The sequence below is a fragment of the Barbus barbus genome (assembly GCF_936440315.1).
Source record: "Barbus barbus genome assembly, chromosome: 3".
Classification (NCBI taxonomy): Eukaryota; Metazoa; Chordata; class Actinopteri; order Cypriniformes; family Cyprinidae; genus Barbus; species Barbus barbus.
In genome coordinates, this window is record NC_136731.1 from 1992785 (window position 1) to 2017156 (window position 24372).

A 24372-nucleotide genomic window follows, 5' to 3' on the forward strand; every position below is an offset into this window, starting at 1 on the left:
GCGTTAGGTATCATGAGCTAGTAATTGACAGAATTTTTTTACAGCATTTATTAATATAGATTCATTTTTGGTTATTACCATCCTGATACATTTGTACAACTTTAAATAAAAAAATTATTATATGTAGGTTAATCAAAATTAACCAAGATTATTAAATGCATTTATGTTAATGTATATAACTTTATTGTAAAAGTTATTGTTTTTTTTGGCTGAGGATGCCTCTAAAATTTGGTGCTGTAGATTAGTTTTTGGGTAATTGTTTAATAATTTCTTTAAACAATTTGAGGCAATTGTTTCCCTTTGCAGAGCGGACCGTACTCAATCAGGACACGTTCTGGGTGATGCACAACGTCGTGACCAGCCTGACATGCAGGACACTAAGAATATGTCCCCTACCCCCTTTGCTCTTCTTAGACTGCTCACACACATGTCCATGCTGCTGGGAGCTCGAAAAAACCCACAGGTATTGCATTCTTTCTACCTGTTTATGGTTTTGATATGCAGATGTGGAAAGAGTACTAAAAACTATACTCAAGTAAAATTACCATTGCCTTCCAAAACATACTTGATTATAGTAATTAATATACTAATTATATTAATATTTTGCCCCCTGTAAGCTTCATGCAAAAAGCTGCCATCTCAGGGCATATAGTTTCCTAGTGGAAGCAGCTCTAGCATTCAGGATAGCCTCAACAACCTTGTTTGAGAGACCAGAGTTTATGTCAGTCAAGCACCTTACCTGAGACAGAAGATCTCTCCAGATGAGAATCAATCAAGCGGTACCATAATTCATAATGGGAAATGTGTTTTATAAAAATGAAGCCTAAACAAAAATTAAATATAAATATATACAGATGATATATTAGATGGCTACATTCATAAGTGCCAGGACAGCTACAAAGCCACAATAAACCCACAGAGCAAACTTGTCAATCGAATGTTGATGAATGACGCAGAGGAACGTAAACAGGTGAACTTTGACCAGTAAGAGGACAGATTTACTCACATGTGACTTGCATAAACACAGTTTGATATTCTTTGAAATGTTGCCTTGTGAAAGTGAACTGAACCAAGAAGAAAATGCAACATTGTAACAAATTAAGACCCTGTTTCAGAAACAACGCAAATGAGCTACAGGTCTGAAAACACCCTTAATCTCAAAACTAAGCAATTTATGTGAACGATGTAAGGGAAAAAGGAGAAATTTGTAAAATGGGAATCAATTAATTAGTGCGGGCTGCGGAGGAATTCACTTGTGTGCGGACGAGGTCAAAAAGGTCTTAGGAGTCTGAGTCTGGCAATGTATCCTGCTTGGGGGGAAAACTCAACCCCCCTCGTGATTTTAATTGTGATAGTCACAAGAGTAACCTTGTGTTATCTACTCGCCTAAAAAGACACATTTCTGATGTGCGTTTAAATACGTCATTTACAGGTGCATCTCAATAAATTAGAATTGGATTGGATTGGATTCAATTTATTGTCATTGCACATGTAGGTACAAGGCAACGAAATGCAATAAAGAAGAAGAAATACAGCATAACATGAGGAAAGAGAGGAGAAAAAAATTGTCCTCACACTACGCTCCTGAACGAGAGTGCAGTGTGAGAACAGACAAAAACCTCAGCATAAAGCACAGTCAACACAGGAACATAACTTGCATAGTAATCCAATTCAGACGAAACAGCCATCCGGCCTGCAGCCATTACGTCGTGTAAATGAATGAATGTCGTGTAAAAGTAAATTTTTTCTTGTAAGTTATTTCAAAAAGTGAAACTTTCATATATTTTAGATTCATTGCATTTAAAGTAAAACATTTCAAGTTTTTTTTTTTTAATTTTGATGATTAGAGCTTACAGCTCATGAAAGTCAAAAATCAGTATCTCAAAATATTAGAATATTTACATTTAAGTTTCAATTAATGACCATCAGTACAGTATGAATTCTATCTCTTGTTCTTTGAAACCACAATAATGGAGAAGACTGCTGACTTGGCAATGGTCCAGAAGATGAACATTGACGCCCTCCACAAAGAGGGTAAATTTACAGAGTGCTGTATCAAAGCATATTAAATGCAAAGTTGACTGGGAGGAAGAATTTGGGTAGGAAAAGGTGCACAAGCAACAGGGATGACTGCAACCTTGAGAATACTGTCAAGCAAAGCTGATTCAAACAATTGTGAGAGCTTCACAAGGAGTGGACTGAAGCTGGAGTCAGTGCATTCATTTTCCAGCAGGACTTGGCACCTGTCCACACTGCCAAAGGTACCAAAAGCTGGTTCAATGACCATGGTGTTACTGTGCTTGATTGGCCAGCAAACTCGCCTGACCTGAACCCCATTGAGAATCTATGCTACCGTGGGAAAAAATAGAAATGCAATTAGTGTATTATGTGTAAGCCAGGTTAAATAGATGGGTCTTTAATCTCGATTTAAACTGGCAGAGTGTGTTTGCCTCCCGAACAGTGTTAGGTAAATTGTTCCAGAGTTTGGGTGCTAAATAGGAAAAGGATCTGCCGCTCGCAGTTGATTTTGATATTCTAGGTATTATAAAATTGCCAGAGTTTTGAGAACGCAGTAGACGTGGAGGACAATAATGCGATAAGAGCTCGCTCAAGTACTGAGGTGCCAAACCATTCAGGGCTTTATAAGTAATTAGCAAGATTTTAAAATCTATACGATGTTTGATAGGGAGCCAGTGCAATGTTGACAGAACCGGGCTAATATGGTCATAATTCCTGGTTCTAGTAAGGACTCTAGCTGCTGCATTTTGAGTTTATTAAGTGTGGTGAACAACCACCCAATAAAGCATCACAGTAATCTAACCTTGAGGTCATAAACGCATAAATTAACGTTTCTGCATATGACATTGAGAGCATAGGTCGCAATTTAGATATATTTTTGAAATGGAAAAATGACAGTGGCCGAGAGAGCTCAACACGCTGCAAATAGAAAAAACACCTGCAAATTAAGAAAACAACTTCATCAATTTGACAACACACACACTGCAAAAACACAACCAAACAAAGAAACATGCTGCAAATACAATTCTTTATTTGGTTGTGTTGTGAACATTTGCAGCACCTGCTGTCAAGCTGATGATGTTTTTTTGATTTGCTGGTGCTTTTGCATGTATTTTCTGAAGTTGCAGCGTGTTGAGCTCTCTCAGCCACAATAAAAAAAAAAAAAAAAAATTTCAAAGGAAAGATTGCTATCAAATAGCACACCTAGGTTCCTAACAACAGAGCAGCTGTCAAGTGTTAGATAGTGTTCTAGGTTATTACATGTGGATGTTTTAGGTCCGATAATTAACACCTCTGTTTTTTCAGAATTTAGCAGTAAGAAATTACACATCATCCAGTTTTTCATATCGACTATTCCGTTAGTTTTTCAATTTGGTATGTTTCACCAGGCTGCAAATAAATATAGAGCTGAATATCATCAGCATAACAGTGAAAGCTAACACCGTGTTTCCTGATAATATCTCCCAAGGGTAACATGTAAAGCGTGAAAAGTAATGGCTCTAGTACTGAGCCTTGAGGTACTCCATACTGCACCTGTGATCAATATGATACCTCTTCATTCACTGCTACGAATTTATGGTGGTCAGATAAGTACAATAGTGTCAAACGCAGTGCTAAGATCCAGTAGCACTTATAGAGAGATACAACCACGATCAGATGATAAGAGCAGGTCATTTGTAACTCTAATGAGAGCAGTCTCAGCACTATGATACGGTCTAAATCCTGACTGGAAATCCTCACAGATACCATTTTTCTCTAAGAAGGAATATAATTGAGAGGATATACCTTTTCTAGTATCTTTGGCAGAAAATGGAGATACAAGATCGGTCTGTAATTAACTAGATCTTTGGGGTCAAGTTGTGTTTTTTTTAATGAGAGGCTTAATAACAGCCAATTTGAAAGTTTTGGGGACATATCCTAATGACAATGACGAATTAATAATAGCCAGAAGAGGATCTATGGAGCGGGGTTGGAACAAAAATCAGCAGGGCTCCGGCCCTCCAGTAATTGAGTTTGACACCCTTGCTCTAATAGATTAGCCACCAAATGTGACATTGAAAATATGTAAACATTTGTGCCAAATGAGAGATGAACATTTTAGTTTCACTTTTGGCCATTTTGGCTTGACATTTATGTTTAGAATCAATGCCAATTATTTTATCACTGCAAATTATGTACTATAATTGTATAGCTACTTATATTTTCAGATTTTTTAAAAATCTTGTTCTGCTCTGAATACCAGTGAAATTTAAAGGATCAGAGACAAATTGACATCAAGCTTAAAGCATCAAAGAAAGTTATAGTTCACCCAAAAATTTAAATTCTGTCATTAATTACTCACCCTCGTGTCATTCCAAACCCGTAAGACCTTTGTTCATCTTCGGAACACAAATTAAGGTATTTTTGATCAAATCCGAGAGCTTTCTGACCCTCCCATAGACAGCAAGAGAACTACCACGTTCAAGGCCCAGAAAGGTAGTAAAGACATCGTTAAAATAGTCCATGTGACATAAGAGGTTCAACCGTAATGTTATGAAGCTACAAGAATACTTTTTGTGCACAGATAAAACAAAAAGAACGACTTTGTTCAACGATTTCTTCTCTTCCAGTTCAGTCCACTGCCATTTATGAGAGTACCACGACGCATGCACTGTGTCTTATTTACAAGCAGAGGAATCCACATGCATACATCGTGGTACTGTTGTGAAAGGTGGCGGACTACTGATCATACTGATTGCATAAATCATCATACTGAATGTATTAAGTCCAAGAGCAGAAACTTTGACAAGACAGCCAATTTAAAGTCTCAGTGAAACAGAAGTATAAACATATCTTTCCATATTGTGATATACATTTAAGTGAAACTAATTTGTAAAAACGGGGATAGAAAACATATGGTTGAGACTTGGTTCTATGGATCAGTTGTTGATTGAATTTGAGATAATAATGGAGGCAGATGTGGGGTGGAGTTTAAGCACATTAATTTACAAGTGTCCTGCATACATCACCAGAGAGAATACTTTCCAGTTATGTTCAGTTATAACACACTGATTAAACATTAAGAGATTAAAATCCTTTTAAAAAGGAACAATTAAGGTAACGGGTGTAACAGTTCTCAGGAAAAAAAAAACATACACTGTAAAAAATTTTTTCGTAAAATTTACGGTAAAAACTGGCAGCTGTGGTTACCAGAATTCTACCGTAAAAAATACGGTAGCAACGTTTTAGGTTTTACAGTTTTAACTTAAATTTACAGTTAAATACCGTAATTTCTTTAACTGATATAATCTTAATATACCAACCTATTAAAGTACTGAAATCTGTTTTGTTCCTTTGAAATACACTGATATCCACCAAATGCAGGTGCTGATGAGAAAGTCAAAGCCATCACAAGCAACTTTTAAACAATAGAATATACAGAAGGTGCACAGTGTCATTCACACAAGCACTAAACACCATCATGCTGAGACTCATTAAACTGAAATATGCTATAAACATTCATTTAACAACATTAGATGTAACATACAACCCTAATAAACATAACCGATAAGAAAAAAACTAAGAAGAAACATAGTTATTTCAAAGAAAAAAACTCAGAATTTGAAATGGAATGCAGGGAATTCTGGGAACGTCAGTTTACGGTTTTTCCCTGTAAATTTTACAGGAAATTTCCGTTAACCATGTAACAGGTTTTTACCGTAGCATTTTCACAGTTTTTTACCGTTAAAATCACGATCATTTTTTACAGTGTACTGTTTGCAACACGTTGTCAGAATTATGGACTGTTTTTGTTGTGTCTTTGCTCCCTACGTGTTTCCCGGTTTCACCCTCACGTTGATTTGATTCCAGGTGTGTCTCGTCTTTCTCCCTAATTGTCTGTGTATTTAAGGTCTTGTCCATTCTGTTAGTGTTTGTTGGTTCTTGAACGTCATCTCTTGTGTTTCGCGTGTATCCTATACTCCCTGTTGGATTATTAAAGACTCTATCTGTTGTGTACAGTACTTAAACTCAATTGTTCACCCAAAATCAATAACATGCTTTTAGATACTAAATAGTGTAACTCAGTGAGAGCAACTTTAATTATATTCTATATTCTTGCATGTGTCTGTTTAGAGTATCAAGCATATCATCAAGCCTGCTGTGCCGGATCCCGGGTCATTCCTGATGGCCCATCTTTTGAAGGACATGGAGCAGCTGAGCAGAGCTCTGGGTAAAGGGGTGGACGATACGGTCAGTACCATCCATTTGATCATCCACAGTCTACTGGAACCCCATCAGACCAGCCAGTGTAAGAGCGCCAACAGCTCATCTTACATTTCCTCATGCCGCAAAAATAAAAAAAATAACCCTTTTTTTTATTATTAAAAACAGGGCCTGCTCCTTATGATAAAAATCTTTCCTCTAAAGATGCAAGAAATGGATGGGAAAATGCCATGAATACTGACGTCATTACACATCAGCTGAAGGTGAACAACATGCTTTCTTTTAGTGTCTTATATATCTAGTGTATTTAGTGTATCATGTTTGATTTAGCATTTCCCTCGTTTTTCATTATGTCTGAAAATTGTGTTCATTTTAAAGTTAAAAGAATCAATATGGTTAACGTGATCAATAGAGGGGATTTGATCAATTCCGATTCTAATTCTACTTATTGATTCCCAGTTTTGGTTCCAAAAAATGAATTTAGATATCAAACATATTTATTTTTTGTCTCTTTTTGCAAAACATTTAGTTGCTGCTGAATGCCATAAATAAAAATTGGTTGCACTTTATTTTACAGTATGTGTACTTGCATGTACTTATATTGTACTTGCAGTGTAGGAATGTACCGGTAAGGCAACTACATCGGATAGGGGTAGGTTCAGGGTTAGTACCTAGTTATTGTTATTACTATAATAAGTACATGAGGAACAGGACTGTAAAATGAAGTGTTACCCAAAAATCAGTAAAACTGGAATAATAGGGATGTAACAATTCACTCAACTCAGAAGCGATACAATTCACAATACACGATTTCTTGTCTTTCTTTTAATTCATAGGTTAACACTGCAAATTAAATGTTTTTTTAGTTTGGTTTTTTTCAGTCGATGAAAGTAGCCTAAGTTATATCAGTGATTTCTCTCATTTTAAAGAATATCAAGAATTATTTTATTTCGATCTGCAGTCCAATAAAAGTTTTTCTCTTAACTTTGAACTTTTTTTTTGTTACGATCAATTTCTTTCTCCCAGGTTCTGGAGCAACAGCTAACGGAAGTGAATGATTCCATCAGGAAAGATGAGCGATTGTCTTCTAACGCAGTGATGAAGTTGACATTTGGGAATCCAGAGCCTTGCCTGTGCTCTTTGCCCCAGAACTCCCTTATCCACAATTCATCCATCTGGAGCTGCAGGAGGAAGGTCTCGTTGTTGAGTCTGGCCCACATTGTGGAGCAGAACAACGGCCGTGACTCTTTACCTATGCTCTCGCGGTTCCTTCAGAGGGTAAGATATTAGCAACAGGATTATCTGAAGTTATTTCACTATAATAATGCAGCATTAAAAATAACCCTAACCCATAACAAATAATTGTGTATCAGATCTAGCTATTACATTGGTTATTTTAGGAAGCAGAGCTACGGCTGGTGAGGTTCCTTCCTGATATCTTGGTTCTCCAGAAGGAATTGGTAAGGAAGTTCCAGAACATGACAGACCTATCCTTCAAAACCATAGGAGAGTTCCTGGATAGCCATAAAGAAGGTACTGGCCATATTAGAGAATGAAGAAATCATTTGACATGGCTAATGTTGTCTTGGTGTAGGGGTGGGCAACTGTGGCCGTTGAGATTCAGTTTTCTGCAGAGTTTCACACTCCAGCCCTAATCAAACACACATGAACAAATGAATCAAAGCCAACATCAAGAGTTTGATCAGGCTGGAGCTTGATCTCTGCGGGAAAGTGAATATAAATGGGCAGCGTTGTCCAGCCCTGTCTTAGGGTCAGAGTGAGGGTGTTGATAAATTAATTTGTCTTAATTTCAGCAAGCTTGTTGGCGTTTAATTTAACCGATTTAGTGCAAAAGTGTTCCGCAATCCTGCAAGCATTTTTCATTTCTCTGTAAATAATAATAATGTTCACTGTAAACTCAGTAATAGTGTCATTTTTCATCACTAGCTTGGTATAAAAAGTGCATAAACATCTTCTTGTCAACATGGAACCAACTCAGGGTATCTCTGGCCACCACAGGTAAACCAACCCCCTACATACTAACCCCGTTTTAGACTACAGCTAAATCATATCTTTGGCAGATGAGCAATGATGTTGACGAATGAATCTTTTTCTGTCAGGAGAGATAAAGCTGCCTGCTGAATACACTCAGAAGGATCTGGGTCTTGACACTGAGCTGCAGGTGCTGCTGCCACAGAGACGAGGTCTGGGCCTGTGCTCCACTGCCCTCGTCAGCTACCTCATCGCCCTTCACAATGACCTCGTGTACACTGTTGAAAAACACACCGGAGAGGAGTCTGGGTAAGGAGTTCAGATGTCTCAAGCCATGATTCCTATATAAAACAACAAATGACATATTTAGGGTTATTGAGTCGAGCAAAGCCATGACCCTAAGTAGTAATCATTAAGGCATGACTCGAGGCCGAAATCATGCAGTGTTTTCACTGTCGGCCCAGTAGCCTCGTGGAACTCCTGTAAAACCTGCCCTAAACACGCCTTCCCTGGACTACTGGATTTAAAAATCAATTAAATTTTGTGTGTTGTAACGCAAGCGTTACGGAGCATGTACAGAGTAAAATATTACAGAAGATTGATTAGTAATGCCTTACATTACTGCATTACAGCAAAAAGTAATCTGTTACTGTAATGCGTTACTCTCAACACTGCTTATTTTTCTCTGTCCTGTTCCATCAGTTACACGGTAAGCCCAGCTGACCTGACGGAGATGCATGTGATCCATTATGAGTACGAGCGGGATCTGCTTCCGCTGATACTGTCTAACTGCCAGTACAGCATGGAGCGCGGACAGGAAACACTGATGGAGTACGACCTGCCCAACATTCAGCAACAGATCTTCACCCGCTTTCTACAGGGCAAACCTCGCATAACCCTTTATGTATGTCACAGCACCACAATGGCTGAAAATGCATGTTCAGAGCTAAAACAGATGTTTTTAGGAGTTCTTGAGGATCACTACAATAGATATGAATTCTTTTCTTGTGTGTGTAGGGTATTCCGACAATGGTGAACAGACAGGACAGAAATTATGAGATCATATTTCTAGATGTGAAGGGCAAAGTTCCACAAGTAAGTTGCATTATTTGTTTTAGCATAATCCATGTTTACAATGCATAGATATATTTGTATAATAAGTTGTGATTTTTGCATTTAAAGGAGCCGCTGCATGCTCTTACACAGCACAACCTCGTGAAGGAGCTGCAGTCCTACAGTGATGTGTGTGAGGCACTGTCCACAGTCGAGCTGGCCCTGGGTTTCCTCGCCATGACCGGGGGAGAGCCACGGGAGCAGCTGGGCACTTATTTGAAGGAGGTGCTAAAGATGACTGACAACATGGCCCCACATGTATTCAAGGTTGGTCATGAACACACACTTTCTTCATTATTTGTCTGTGCAGGGCAGTGTTACTAGGATGCCATCCTCACTGGTATTAAGTCAAGTCTTTTCATATAGCGCTTTATACAATACAGATTGTTTCAAAGCAGCTTTACAGTGTTAAACATGATTCAATGAATAAAACATACAGTCAGGTTCATATATATTTGAACCCTGACACAATCCCCGATTACTTCAACAGCAAAAGCAGAAAAATATAGGGAGTCTCACTAATTGACTGTTCTGTCCCAATCCCTATTAGTAGTCTGGCCGTGTATGATGCTTTAGTGAACAAGTGCTAACTGTGTGTGCAGGCATTAAGCAGGTGCAGCCTGAAACACTGTGTGGCGCTGTGGCAGCTGCTCAGCTCTCTGAAATCAGAGACCCTGCTACGTCTGAAGGGGGTGAGACACTCAACACACTAAACACAGTATTCTGCCGTGTGCCTTCAGTGAGTTTGTATGTGACTGTGTTCATCTGCTCTCTAGGACCCATTTAAGGACATCAGTGAAGAGTACAAACATCCTCTGCAGGAGGAACACAAGACAAGGCTCACTAGTTTTTTCACTAAGTCTAGCGCTGGTGCCTTCCTGTTGGAGATTCATGAATTTCTGCTTTTATCTCTGAAGAACCCAACAAACAAGGACACTTACAGGCCTGACTGGGGGTAAGCAACATTTACTGTTTTGAATACAACATTGATTTAATGCGATTCATGCAGAACAAGCGAATTCTGCTTTGGTTGTTAATGTACATGTGTGACCTTGGACTACAAAACCAGTCATCGGGGTCAATTGGTAATTGAGATTTCCAAATTTTCCCAAAGCTGAATAAACAAGCTTTCCATTGATGCACAGTTTGTTAGGATCAGATGATGAGATGCAACTATTTGAAAATCTGGAAATGAGTTATTAATGTGTTCTTCTAATATTGTATCGCTGCATCTTGGCCAGGTCACTTCTGTAAAAGAGATTTCTCATCTCAGTCAAACTCAGAGCAAGAGCATATGTTGAACATATAACAGAAATGTATCATAACTGATTGATTTCTGTCTGTCCTCCAGTGTGAAAGAAAGTGTTGTGTCCTACATGGAGCGTAAAGATCTGGACGTTCCTCCTGAGGTGGACGAGTTCTTCCCTGAAGAGATTCCTCTCTCGCAGTGCATTGAAATGTGGAAGTTCTCTGCTCTTCTCAGACGAGAAAGAAATCAACGTTAGATGCTGGATGAAGTACTTCCGTTTTCTTACCCAAACACTCATATTAGACAAAACTTAGTTTTGATTTACAAATTATATATAACAATACTCGTTTGTTTTTGCATGTTGAAGAATTAATTTACTCCACTTATATACGTTATAGTCATGATCTGTCATGTATCTCTCTAGGATAGTTAATAAGCATAGTACAACTCATTATGAATTGAATTGTTGTTCAAAGAGTATCAATTAAACACAAAGTACATATAAAACTCATTTAAGTCCCTATTTGAGGACCTTTACCAATCAAATCCCTTTTTCTCCACCACTTCACTTTCTTGCTGTCTATTAAATGCTAAATGAATGAAAAAAAGAGAGAATAAAATGAATGTCATGATCCCAGACTTTAACACTTATATTCATGTTAAAATAATGTTTTTGATTAGTAAAAATGTCATTTAATTGCTTAGTGTAGACTAAAACGTAATTTCTTCCATACAAATCATCTTCAGTTTTTTTTTTATTTCATTTTACAACTTCAAGATTTCTATCTACAATCAATGTTTGCATGCTGGAACAGAAAATGTTTTTTTTCCCTGTGACTTAAGTTGATTTGAATAAAAATGATAAATGTTTATGCCCTCTTCAAAGCTGGCATGTTGTGTAGTTTGTGAGTGACAAGTTCTTTCCATGAAGTAAAAGGTTATCTTTTATCAGATAAAAGGCAGAAGGTCGCTCCCATATGGCCATATAAAATATATGAAAAATAAAAATATTTCAGGTGGGAAATGTATTCTCGCCCTTTGGAAATAGATTTAGTTTACACCTTCAAAAGCTTCGGTTTTAAACGGCCTGGATTTGTGAGCATCAGACTGACTACTTAAGTGCCTTTTTGCAAGATTTAGCTTATTCAGATTTTATTTTTTATTTAAATTTGGCCTCCCTCTTCATTTACATTTATGCATTTAGCAGACGCTTTTATCCAACTTTTACTTTATAAAAAGTAAAAGTTACAGTTTTACTTTTTATCAGCTCCGACATTCCTCGTCACAGCCAACACGGTTAATAAACCCAAATCGTGCACCCTGTGGAGCAGCATCCACATCCTGCCTCCACTGAAACTCCAGCACCGTTTGTCACTGCTGTGAAATTAAACCACTATTAAAACATCTCAATACCGCCAGTCTAGGCCAAATTAAGCCTAACAACAAGCAACCTAGTCTGGCATTGGCTAGGATTGTGCAAGGTCAGAAATGCCACAAAGATAAATAAAATGCACCCAAAATTTAAGAGATGAAGTGCCTATAATATAATAGACAAGAAGCATCACACAAGCAAGAGTGCTGCTTTCTAGAAGATTAATATTCCCACAGTCCCTCATGAGTTCTAATATCTCTCACATAATGCAGATTTAATCCTCATTCTAGTGATTTGACACCTATGGCCCCCTGACTGGGGGAAACCTATGAGAAAGTCTTCACCGCAGGGTTGTCCACTTTGGTTCTAACCTGGGCTCCTGTGTGTCCTGTAGGTGATTTGTAAACTTTTATCTTCGTTGTAGGTTACTGGAGAAATCAAGCACTCACAGACCCAACAGCAAGCGGCCTCACATGTCCAGGTTCGCCACAGTAATGACAACTGCCCCCTCCTAGGAAATTTATGTTTTAGTTTCTTCTCTTTTGATGCAGCTTAGCAATGGCCAGGAACAACATGCATGTCATTTCCTGTCAGAGTCGTTACTGCTGCCTCTCTCCATTCTGTCTCCCATTTCCAAAATGTTCTCGTTTTTGCAACTTCACAAATCCCACTTTAAAATTAAAAACTTTGGCCAGCCCATTTATAAATAACACAATTAACCTCATTTTGCCTTTTTTGTCAAACATTTTATGCCCAATACGATTGATTTATAAACTGTTAATAAGACTGATTTCAAGATATCTTTAAAAAAGGGTAATGACATGAAATTTACAGCAATTTTTTGAAATCTCGTTATACTCAGTAAGACATTAAAGACATCAGAAGCAAATATTTACTAGATTTGTCTAAAATGTTTACTCCCAATCCACTAAATATTTCATATGTATTTAATCCCTGGAACTCTTTTGGCAGCTAAATCAGAAATATTTTGTTATTTAGCAGTTTTAATACAGTATTTCAGGAGCTGAAGCAGAGATTATATTGAATATTTCCACCTTTACACCACAAGAGGACAGTGTGTAACAAGATTTTAGGCTAATGGGCTTCTCAAAAGCTGCCGGTGTATGGAAACATATTGTAGGCTAGACTGAGGGTAAAGGGACCAGGTGAGTAACAAGTGCTTGCTGTTTTTTTTTTTTTTTGTAACACTTTAATGTGTTACATGTTACATGTACTTGCAATTATGCAGAATTTGTTGTTATTATAATAGTATGCAAGTAACACTAATCCTAATCATATAGTAAGTACATGTAGTTAATTAATATTACTCAGTACTTACATGTATAGTTGCATCTCGGCCAAATATTGTCCGATCCTAACAAACCATACAGCAATGGAAAGGGTTTTGTGGTTCATATATATGTAATAAAATTACAGAAGAGAGCAAACTATAAAGGCATCACAAATGTGAAGTGACTTTGTGAATCCAAAAAACAAGTCAGTTTTCCTCTTATGTCATGTTAATAAACCTGATTAATGTCCTCTCATGCAGGTGAGATTATTAATGAAGTTTAGTTTTCTGGCGCTGCTGGTTATCTGTGGGCTGCCGGAAGGGATGTGATACGCGTGCCTGTCCTCCCGTGACTCATTTACGCTGTGCTATCACAGACTCAGGGCCGTGTGCGTCTGGAGGGAGTGAGTGTGTCTGCAGGACACTGTGATAAACTGCTCTGATAACTTCCACTGTGATAACACACAGCACACACTACTACTGAACCCAGCGAGAAGGTTTCAATACATTCAAAAATGCAACCGGTAAAATATTAATAAAACGGTGTTTCTGCAAGCATCGACTACACATTCTGAATTCGGCATAACTTTCTGAAGTAGCAGCTCTGCAAATCATTTTAGACAGATGATCTTAAAAATCAGTTCAAGGCTGTGGGTGTTTAAAACGAGCTGAAAATCAAATAAGTATTTCATTTCCTTTTGAACTGCACCGATCCTCTGCGCCATTACATCAACACATGATGGCTTTAGCACACGTGTTACAGTGATGGCTCGTTCTTCTTGCTTTCGTGGGTTCAGATTAATGGACAGAGAGGAACCCGACGCCGGCCGCAGAGCTGTTTTAAACATGCACACATGTGCCTTCACTGCAGTTTATCAGCTGTCAGTGTGACGGATGCTTATTCTGCCCACTGTGTGATGACTTCACACACACACACAGCGCAAGCAACTGCATTCATGACCTGATCTACATCAAATCCAATAGAAACTATGAGCCACAGTATCCCACCATGCATGAATTTATTAAATAGATAGACTTCTGTTCAATTAAAACATGTCCTTGCCAACAATAGAAAACTTTTCAAGTGGCCCATGATTTAAAAGCAGGAAAACTTTTATGAGCTGGTAGTATGTCCCGCTCCTGATTTAATGACTTTCCCTTTTCTAACCGACAGATTAAGATTAATGAGCAGTAAAGTGCAGAGACCGGGTGTCTAATACAGGTCATCTGCTGTGATCACATGACCAAATCATGCTCTATCGCGCAACACAATATGTGTAACCTTGTTCTGTATCATACACAGACTGGGATGGATGAACACAGAGCGGAGGGGAGGAACTGCTGAGAAACACTCCTCTGCTTCAGTCGACTCAAGTCTACAAAACCAAGGCCGACACACACACACACTGCGCAGACAACCAGCGCTCATAACCACAGGACAGACTTGCAGAAACACAAGCCGTGTGTGTAATACAGCTGAAGGTCTGACGGGAGAGCTCTAGCTCCGCCGCTGAGAGAAAACACAGCAGCAGGAGCTCATCTAGACACTATCCTGATTCACTGAGTCATGTCATGTTATAACACAGTCAAGGGTTATCAAGAGCCACTTCTGTGTTTCTGTGATGGATACATCTCTTTAGTAAACTTAAAAACAGTGTGTTCCCAAGGGTTTGTGTTGCATCTGTTATTAAAGTACTCAACAGTAGTTGAGAATAAAAGTGCTGGTTTTCTCAGAGCTTGGCTGCTCCTAAAGCGGCAGCAGAGAGGAGCTGAGGTGCCATTAGTGGCTCGCACACAGCTGGAAGCCATTCCAGAAACATGCTGCGCTGGACGTCAGCTCAAACCACATGTTTTCACACTGTTCCTCACCATTGACTCACAATGAGGAGAACGCAGCCCTCGTATTGTATCTGGCTAACAAGGAGAATGACTAGAAGTCATCATGGAAGAGCGGTGCTGTTCTAGATGAACCTGCTGTTTAATGCAGAATTGATCCGCCGTCAGAGGCATTCGCTCTCAAAGCCAAGAGTAGCGCATTATCAGTGACGCCATACTCTTAAACTACCGAGTCATCGTAAAACCACATCAGTGCATTTTAACAACACAGACTGTGGTTTTTAATAACAGCTATTAGATATTTCATTTGCTGCATCTAATCAGTCAGGGTGAAATTGCAATGTTAGATTGAAGTCGAACCTCAAGCAGGGCCAATTCAGATGGAGCGATACCAAACACACTGAGTTACTTCAAATTTAGCTGCTGCAATGTTTTCCATTATCCACCATAAACTGGCTGCTTTTTTGTTTGCGTTTTCTTTAATAAAATTGCCCGTGAAGCACATTAATGGTGTGTGGCCGACCACATATGGCTTTGAGAGGTGTGCTGTGTGCTAATAAAGTCGATGTATTTCAGCGAGCGAGATAAAGGAATCTTTAATAGGTCAAGGATTTGAGAGAGAGTGTTATGCGTTCAGTTGAGCTGTGATTGAAGTGTAAGATTACAGCTGCATGGTGAATTTCATTAGAGCTGTTGAGTTTTTCCTTGTGCGTATCTCGTATCAGGGATCACTGCTGTGTACGATCCACTCTCAGAAACTCTGATTACTGCTTCTCAAACCAGTATATTTTAATCTTAGCTACAGTTATTTTAGTATAAGTTGCCTTGAAATATAGCTGAAATTGACCAAATGTATGTTTTATTTTTGGTAACACTTTAGGGAGCAATTCTCACTATTAATTAGTTGCTTATTAGCATGCCTATTATTAATTATTGGCTGAGTACTTATAAAGCACATATTCTGCATGACCGTATTCTACATCCCTAAACAACTGCCTTACTAACTATTAACGAGCAGTAAATTAACACTGGGTTACTGAGCTCTATCCCTAGTGTACTTCAGAGTATGAGCAATAGCCTCAGTACATGTGTTCATTTATCAAGCATAAACCTGACTAATTAATCACAGCGATTCCAGACATTTGCATTCAGTTAGTGATATCAGACATCTGTTTAGTGTGGCTGTGGTTAATTAGAGCACATTATTTTGCTCGTTATAAACACCCACACTGCTGCCGTCTCAGCGGAGCTCTGACCCGGCTGACACGGGCCGTACGTCATCGCTGTTTGTACGGAGTCAAGCTAACTGCATGAGATCTACTGCACTGCCAAAGCTGAAGACATACGCTCCCTTCATAGAGCACATGGCTGTACGTTTATAGACTCCATACGATCCCGCTGTAGCTATAAAACCTGCACTTCTGTTGCAGCGCTCACATTATTTTCATTTTTTGCTTGTAAGTGAACAACTTTACCAAGACATATTAGCATTAAATACTGTGATACTATACAACAGCCTGAAATGTCCTTTAATCGGCCATATGAGTATCTGATACTTGCCTGAGGTGGGCATATATGATGATTTCTTGTAAAATATAGGAAGTATGTTCGGTGAGATTTTCAGGCTGAAATCTGTCAGGTTTGACTAATCAAGTGTCCTGATACAAGGTCATTCCATGCTTGAAATATACACGTAATATGGTAAGCATTTTATGTAAAGCAGTGAAAATGATTAATTTTCAGCATCACAGCTAACAGGTAGCTGGTTAAATAAAATGCTGAACAGAAGCCTTATTGAAAGCGAGTAATTAACGGAAGCCATGAATGACAAACACTCATAACATTTGTTCCTAAGCTTCCGCGTTTATGACACAGTTTTACAAGGGATTAATGACAACAAGCTCTCGAGTTATAGACAATTAGCGTGAACAGAGCACGGAGCAATTAGCAGCCCATAGCGCAGTGCTGTCAGCGTTACGAGGTGAGTGACAGAAAACAGCACGCAGCGCTCAGGGCAGGTGCAGTCAGGGGTCAGACGCTCCAACAGCCCTCTGGTGGTCATGTGACAGTCAGTCCACGGCAAATCTAACGCCGTAAACAGCAAACAAAGATATATATATATATATATATATATATATAGTAAAATGGCGCTTTTATAACCTGGTTGGGTATCTATGACTGTACTGAGCATATAAGGAGGTTTAACTGGAACAGCATGTGTGTGTGTGTGTTCACTGTGGTATTTTATAGGGTAAGAGTGTAAGCACTGGTATGGGTCTCAGCCCTTCCCAATGAATGTTCAGAGTCAAAGCATTAAAAACAGCCTGACCAGACAGAACTGGACAGCTCATAAAGCTCTCAGACAGGACTGAGGTGGACCGAGGCCATCTTTCCACCAGAGCTCATCTAATAAGCCTGCAGTAACACTAGTAGGTCACAGCAGCACGATCGTACGGGCAAATACAGCACCTGAGGACAGACTGCCTGCCACACACATCTCTTAGTTTTCTTCGTTCTTTCAAATCATTCTAAATAAATGTCATGACAATTTTTACTCTATTATTCACTATAATATGTACCACCTGAGATCCATAGCCTCTCGATGAATATGGAACAAACGGACCACTAGTGCCACGTTTTTCCCCCCAGTTTTCCTGGACAACTCACTGTTTTGGTTGAAGTGCTGGCTTATTTTTTTAGGCATGGTCCATAGGTTTGTATACATTCCTGCTCTAACACGAAAATCTAATTTGTTGACAGCAAAGTTGCTCCATAGATGTTGATCCAAGAAGATGCCACAGTCACATTTGTAAAAGAGGTGTCAAGATGGTCCACTGAGGTAATCACACCTTCTCTGACTTTGATGCCAGGATGTGCTAATATCACTGCACTGATATGAAAAGTTCTCGTTCATTCATGTGGGTGTCCTGCAGAAAGCTGTCCCTGCATCTAAAGCTCTTAGGTTCCTCTGAATCAGGCCTTTTGTTTATTTTGCTGATCTGGATCTTGAGTTCCAGAGCGTCGGCCCTCATGCTGTTGCCATAGGAACACACTCCTGGCCGCCCATGGACAAGTGTTTGCTTTGGCAGTGATTCAGAGGTTGAGGGCGGTGGAGTTAGAGAGCCGGCGTGGGAGGAGGGATGTGATAGGGAATGTCTTGAGACATGGGCCGTTAAAAAAAGAGCCAAAGTGTGTTCAGAGACTTCCTGGGAGCTGGGGGAAGATCTCAAGGGCTTTCTGTCATGTTTACTGACCCTTAAACACTGATCTTTCGCTAGCTATTTCTATTATAAGCACTTTCCAACACATTACCTGTGCTGTTACTTTGAAAAGAAAGAAACACTGTTTTTGCTTCAAGTTTAAACCCAACAGTCTGGCCTGACAGAACCATGCTCATTACAACTCCTGTCCACCAGACTACAATTTGTAAGTTATCTGCCCAGCTCTGTAAACAGATGTGTGATTTCCGCTTTCTCCCCCCAAAAAATAGATCTGCATCACATCCATCAATCTATCTCAGTGATACTCAAACCTGGCTCGCGAGGTTCCACTTTCCTGCAGAGTTTAGCTCCAACCCTGATCAAACTCACCTACCTGTGATTTTCTAATGATCCTGAAGACACTGATTAGCATGATCAGGTGTGTTTGATTAGGGTTAGAGCTAAACTCTCCAGGAAAGCGAGCCAGATTTGAATATCCCTGGTCTATCTATTCCCCAAACTGCTTATCTTCGGTAAAGTCCCAGGGATGCTGGGGCCATCTAGGGCCACCAGTCAATCACAGGGATCACACACATTCAAATGTACAGTCACACCTACAGACAACTTGGTATGTCCAATTCAAAGTTTTTCGATTGTGGGGGAAACCAGAGGAAACCCAAACATGCAAACTCCACACAGAAAGGCCTTCTTTTGGGACCTTCTTGCTGTGAGGAAACCCACTGATCTACCGTGCCACCCCTAATCTCTCTCACATGTGAGGGGAAAATAAAACCACATTTGGGCGACACGTATGTAGACTTGTAGCATTTCTCTTTTAATTCTAGACAGCTGCTTGTCTTGAGAAGAAAATCTTCACTCTGATCATTTGAATTTGGTGCATTACTCCAGACACGTTACTGCAGATATGTTGACACCTCTGCTGATGGGATCCTAGCAGGCACCCCTCTACCTCTCCAATAATGAATATCTCCATGGACATGGATCACTGTTACTTCCATGGTCTCAAATCACATCCTAATGGTGTCTACCGCCATGTATCTTACAATATTTGGGAGCCAGCTGATGGAAAACATCCTCTTTGGTCTCTAGACATTTGTGTGTTGTTGCAGAAATGTTTCAAGGGCAGGGGGGCCCAGCAATTCTGCATCCCAGATGATCAACAGATGATTCCTCCTGCTGTTGACCTCTGCTTCCTGTAGAGCAACAGAACGGATATCAAAACCACACACAGGCCGCATGGCAGTTGCCTGTCTGGAAACCAACCCTTGAGGCCAGAACCTTATTTGGAGACTTCCTCTACTTTCAGGTGGCCTCAGGAGGTCAGAGGCGACACCCTGCTGAGGTGGCATGTCCAGAAAGGGCTGGGATGAGATTATGTGACAGCTGGTGCACCATCTGACCATCAACCAACACAAAATAATTGAATATGAATTTAAAGGAATGCAGAAGTAGGCATGAGCATCAAAATGCACCCAAGTGACGACTGGGAGGAAGCGAGTGTCCAAGCCCAAAAAAGCGAGAGAAGCCATATGTGAATGGGACATGCTTATGGAGATGTCTGGAGGATGCTGCAATGTAGAGTGGGAGCTGTACAAACAAATAAAAACACTGTGATCCGTGATAATGATATTAGTCAGTCAGTCAGAGAGTCAACAAAGACTCTCTAAGGTGACAGTCTAGACAAGTTATATTCACACATAACTCCTGACCTCCCAAGCTTGGCACTAAATATGGTATTGACACAATCCAAATGCTCATTAGCATCCGTATGGATTTTCCTTAGGTTACCAAGAGGTGTCCTCATTTGGGACATTCTGTGGAAGCGGATCTCTGGAACATGACGGCGCCTTTGCCACATGTGTTCTCTTAGAGCAAGGCTCCATGAATTAAACATGATGCCTTAATAAAACAAGCTAGGCCACATCCACTGGGTTATCTAGCCCAACTTTGGCTCTTTTTTCCTGAGTGGGATGCTGTATCATGTTCCTGGAGGCCCTGTTTCCTCATCTCCACCCTCATCTTCGTCTAGACCCATTCCATCCTACATCCATCCCTGAGGGACTGGAGTCCAGATGTGTTTTGCAGCATCTCACGCTTTTCCGATCTCCCTCTCTTGAGGAACCTGATTGTCTGTGGAGGTTGTGTTTCTGTCTTGTCCAATCCAACAAACATGAAAGACCAGAACTCTGTATGTTTTTAGGAATTAGAGGCAGCCATAACTGCGCAATGCTTTCTGCATGTTTGGATAAGGCAGCAGGGTCTTTTTTGTTTTGACCTCTATGTTGCGCCTGAGAGGCAGGTCACCGGGGAAGATGAGTTCCTGTGGCTCTTTAGTGAAATGGCAGTTGGGATGTCTCATAGCTCTCCTGGGTTCATGTGGATTTGTGTGGGCTCCTGGCCAAGATAAGGTTCGTTGGTGAATGTTTTACAAACATATGCAATAGACAGCAAAACCAGCTTCAGCAGGATGGGTAACTATGGTGGAATGTAAGTTAGAGACCCCAAAAATAAGTTTAGTTTGAATGCACCAATGAATATTGAATATCTTATAATATCAAGGCAAGTATAATCAACGCTGACCCAGTGAGCTTTCATGTCCATTATGGAGCTCTTATTAGTTTTCTCATCATTCTGAGTTTTCGAAAGCTCTCTATTTCATGAGACCGAGCCCACCATTTCCAGAAAGCAGCTGAGGCCTGTCATCACGGGCCCCTATAAAGTGAGGTTAGCCACACGTGAGGCTGATTACCAGGGATTTCTTGAGTTGTGAGTGAAAAGGAATCATACCAAGGGTGCTTTTTAGGGGCAATTTCACTTTAGATGACCTATACTATTTCAAATGGCCTAAATGCTTAAATCTATACCCTTATGTGTGCTACAACGAAGCTCTGACTCAGCTTCACTGGACAGGCTAATGTAAAATGTTGATACTTCAGTGAAGCCTGGGTTCCCAGAAGACAGCTCAGCTTGCAGGAACAATCACAGAGGTCTGCTGAGCTTTGAGTTCTCATATCATGTAAAGCATACAACAAATACAAGGATTGCAGGATGTAATTAATAGTATTCATGTCACGTTATACGCTGCATTGATTTTGGCAAGTAGGACCTCTGTGGAGACATTTAGTCTCACTAGAGAGACTTTACTGTGTTGCATCTCTAAAATATATAAGTTTCATGTTAAAAGCATTGCATTTGTTCACCTGTTAATTGGTGGTGTCTGTCTGCAGAGACATAAGCATCTCAAAGGACTGCATCCAGCCACAATGACACTCGTTCAGTCAGAGTATCCAAATCTGAAAAGATAAAGAACGACAACAAATAGAGGCATTTTGTCCAGTCAATGGACACCACCCACGTACCTTCCGGCCTCCTGAGATGAAGAAGAGACAGACAGCGCTGTTTTTCTTTCATAGTGCCTTTTGAAGCTGTCATTCCATCAGTGCATGTACCAGAAGTCAACAATCAGAGATTTCCTGTACTGTTTCACTGTGGTCTGTTGCTAGATAACAGCGCCTGCGCTCAGAAAAAGACCCTGGCAAACTTCAGACTGTTTTCAGCACCCTGCAGTTTCAGTTAGACCAAGCACTTCCACCCTTGGGCTCTTTATCTTATTCGGAGGGGAAAAGGGACTCTAGTGCTGCTTTGAGCTCTTGTGCCAGATTGGTTTTCCCAGTGAGATCTGTAATACCTGGAGAAAGCTATCCATTAGCCTTCCTATTTATTAGTAATGGTAGCTGCTAGGCTGGCACATGCAGCTGTGGTAGTACACACAACCTGCATTCTGTCATATGTGACCCTGGAGCACAAAAGCAGTCATAATTTGTATTATGGCATATTTGTAGCAATTGTATGGGTCAAAATTTTCCATTTTTCTTTTACGCCAAAAATCGATAGGATATTAAGTAAAGATCGTGTTTAAATTGTCTAAGCATTAACAGCAGGGAAAGCCCCTTATACTCGAGAGCAGCCACATATGAAGTGTTTCTTGGAGGTTATAGTACATTGAAGAATGATCATATGACTTTTTACATACGCCATGTGACCGCAAAAACGTTTCCATTGCAGTTTTGCGAAATATTCCTTTTTCGTATAGCCTGAAAAACCATGTACGCGAAATTGACATATTTCCATTCGGCGTATTTTCAAGTTGCAATTTTAATTTGTGCAATTTGAAGGGAAATGGAAATGCAGCTATTGAATATTTGGATTCAATCTGGAATGAAACCTTTAAAAATAATATTACAGATAAATTATGATTACGTGAAAAGGCCCCAATCACTTTCTAATCACTTCGCGCCAAGCTTGGTTTCTTTATTTGCATAATTCTGGAGCGTGAAACCAAACCGAGCAGGTTTTTGCTTCCTTACAGGCAGATATTTGACCTCCATGGAAATTAGAAATAGCCACCACGTTGATATACCCTGGAGTGAGTCCTGTCATAACAAATTACCGGTCCGCACCTTTGAATCAGGCGTTTAGGAGAATTCTACATGTCAATCATGTCATGTGGTTGGATGTTTGTATAATTAAGTCCTACTCCGGTGGCCTGGTCACGCTCTAACAATGGCCGAGACCCGACAGGCTCCAAAACACACAAACTCAAGTGGAGGAATGTGTCTCCCGTCACCGAGGGCTTCCTCCAGAACAGCAGCGTGGACTGTGGACTGTGAGGAGCTGTGCTGTTTCATTACTCTCAGCTTACGCTTCCTCTTTGCCTCCTCGCCCCTCTCCCAGATTAATAAACTTGCTTTTTCAGTCAAAATAAGAATATGAACCTCTGTTTTCTTTGCTCTAATTAGTCTGTAATTAATATTGTCAGTGCAGCACGAGGCCTCGCGTCAGGCTGGGAGATGTGAAGAGACAGGCTGTGTGGAATGAAATGTTGGGAAGCTCAAACACAGTTAGAAATCGAGTCACCAAATTCGCATTTGAATGCATAGATATCTGTGCAGCGCTGGATGAGTCAGCTGTGGTTTTTGCCAGTTTTTCCAGTGGTCTCCACTGAGACTGACTTTACATTTACGCATTTAGCAGACGCTTTTATCCAAAGCGACTTACATTGCATTCAAGTTACAGTTTTTACATTTTATCAGCTCTGGCTTTCACTGGGAATCGAACCCATGACCTTGGCGTTGCTAGCGCCATGCTCTACTATTTGAACTACAGGAAAGCCTGTACTTTCCAGAAAACAACTTCAATCTAAGATATAGAGACAGAACATAACTGGCAGATTGTATGTCAAGTACCTATTAGCTTTTGCCATGTATAATTTCAGGTGAGCGACTGAACTTAATAATAATTATTCTCAAAAAAGTGATTTTAATAACATTTTTTAAAATAAGTAACATGGTAGTATTAATGTCCTCTAAAGAGAAAAACAATTAAAAGAAACAAGTTTATTAAATTGATAGAATCAGTTCATGTCTTATTTTAGCTCACAGTATAACGAATTTAGCAAAGAGTAATCTGCCGCCTAGAGGATATTTCCACAATAAATGACAGGCATAAATACTTCAGAAAGAGGGCGGTGGTGTTCTGTTGCCACCTCGTAGCCTAATTTCCAGACACGCAAACCCAAAGTGCTCTGTGGTGACCACATGAAATGACACTTTGTCCTGTGCTGTGTGGCCACACGGAGAGGAAGAAACCCTGTCACTCCAGAGGTGTCTGTTACGGCAGCTACCGCTGGTGCTGGTGATCTCAGTGTTTTCCACAGGCTTTCACAGGTCTGACAGCCTGACATTAACACGCTATTAAAAATAACGGTTCGTACAATGCTGCGAGCTGATTAAAGAATCAGAGCATGCAAACAATAATAAGCAGCAGTCTTTCCCAACGGTTGTTTTTAAAGCATTTCAAATGCATTAAACTGTCAGTGCTGCTGGTGGCCCTGGAAATCTGCTGGTGTAAATCCCTCTTAAAGGCAGCAAGTCTGGGGTTATGTTTGCCGTTTACTTGTTTATCAGCTCCAGCGAACCAGCACCTCTGCAGGTCACCGCTCGTAGCCTGAAGGCCTCTTAACACCTAGTTTTTCCTCCATTATAACCGTGTCTGCCAATGGCCTAATTATTGCAAG

The 24372-nt window shown here is 40.1% G+C and overlaps 1 protein-coding gene across 1 annotated transcript in view; it reads left to right on the top strand.

Moving 5' to 3' along the window:
- The window catches only part of LOC306850217 (E3 ubiquitin-protein ligase rnf213-alpha-like), a gene marked incomplete at its 5' end in the record, with an annotated part of 46769 nt that extends 35308 nt beyond the window's left edge, over positions 1–11461 (top strand). Inside the window, 13 exons of the mRNA XM_079385726.1 lie at positions 307–463; positions 6133–6307; positions 6391–6485; positions 7249–7500; positions 7623–7755; positions 8170–8241; positions 8343–8523; positions 8917–9118; positions 9232–9309; positions 9397–9594; positions 9930–10019; positions 10104–10282; positions 10679–11461. Coding sequence (XP_079241852.1) covers positions 307–463; positions 6133–6307; positions 6391–6485; positions 7249–7500; positions 7623–7755; positions 8170–8241; positions 8343–8523; positions 8917–9118; positions 9232–9309; positions 9397–9594; positions 9930–10019; positions 10104–10282; positions 10679–10832 — 1966 coding nt within the window. The 3' untranslated portion in view covers positions 10833–11461. The remainder of the gene's footprint in view (positions 1–306; positions 464–6132; positions 6308–6390; positions 6486–7248; positions 7501–7622; positions 7756–8169; positions 8242–8342; positions 8524–8916; positions 9119–9231; positions 9310–9396; positions 9595–9929; positions 10020–10103; positions 10283–10678) is intronic.
- Positions 11462–24372: the final 12911 nt, after the last annotated feature.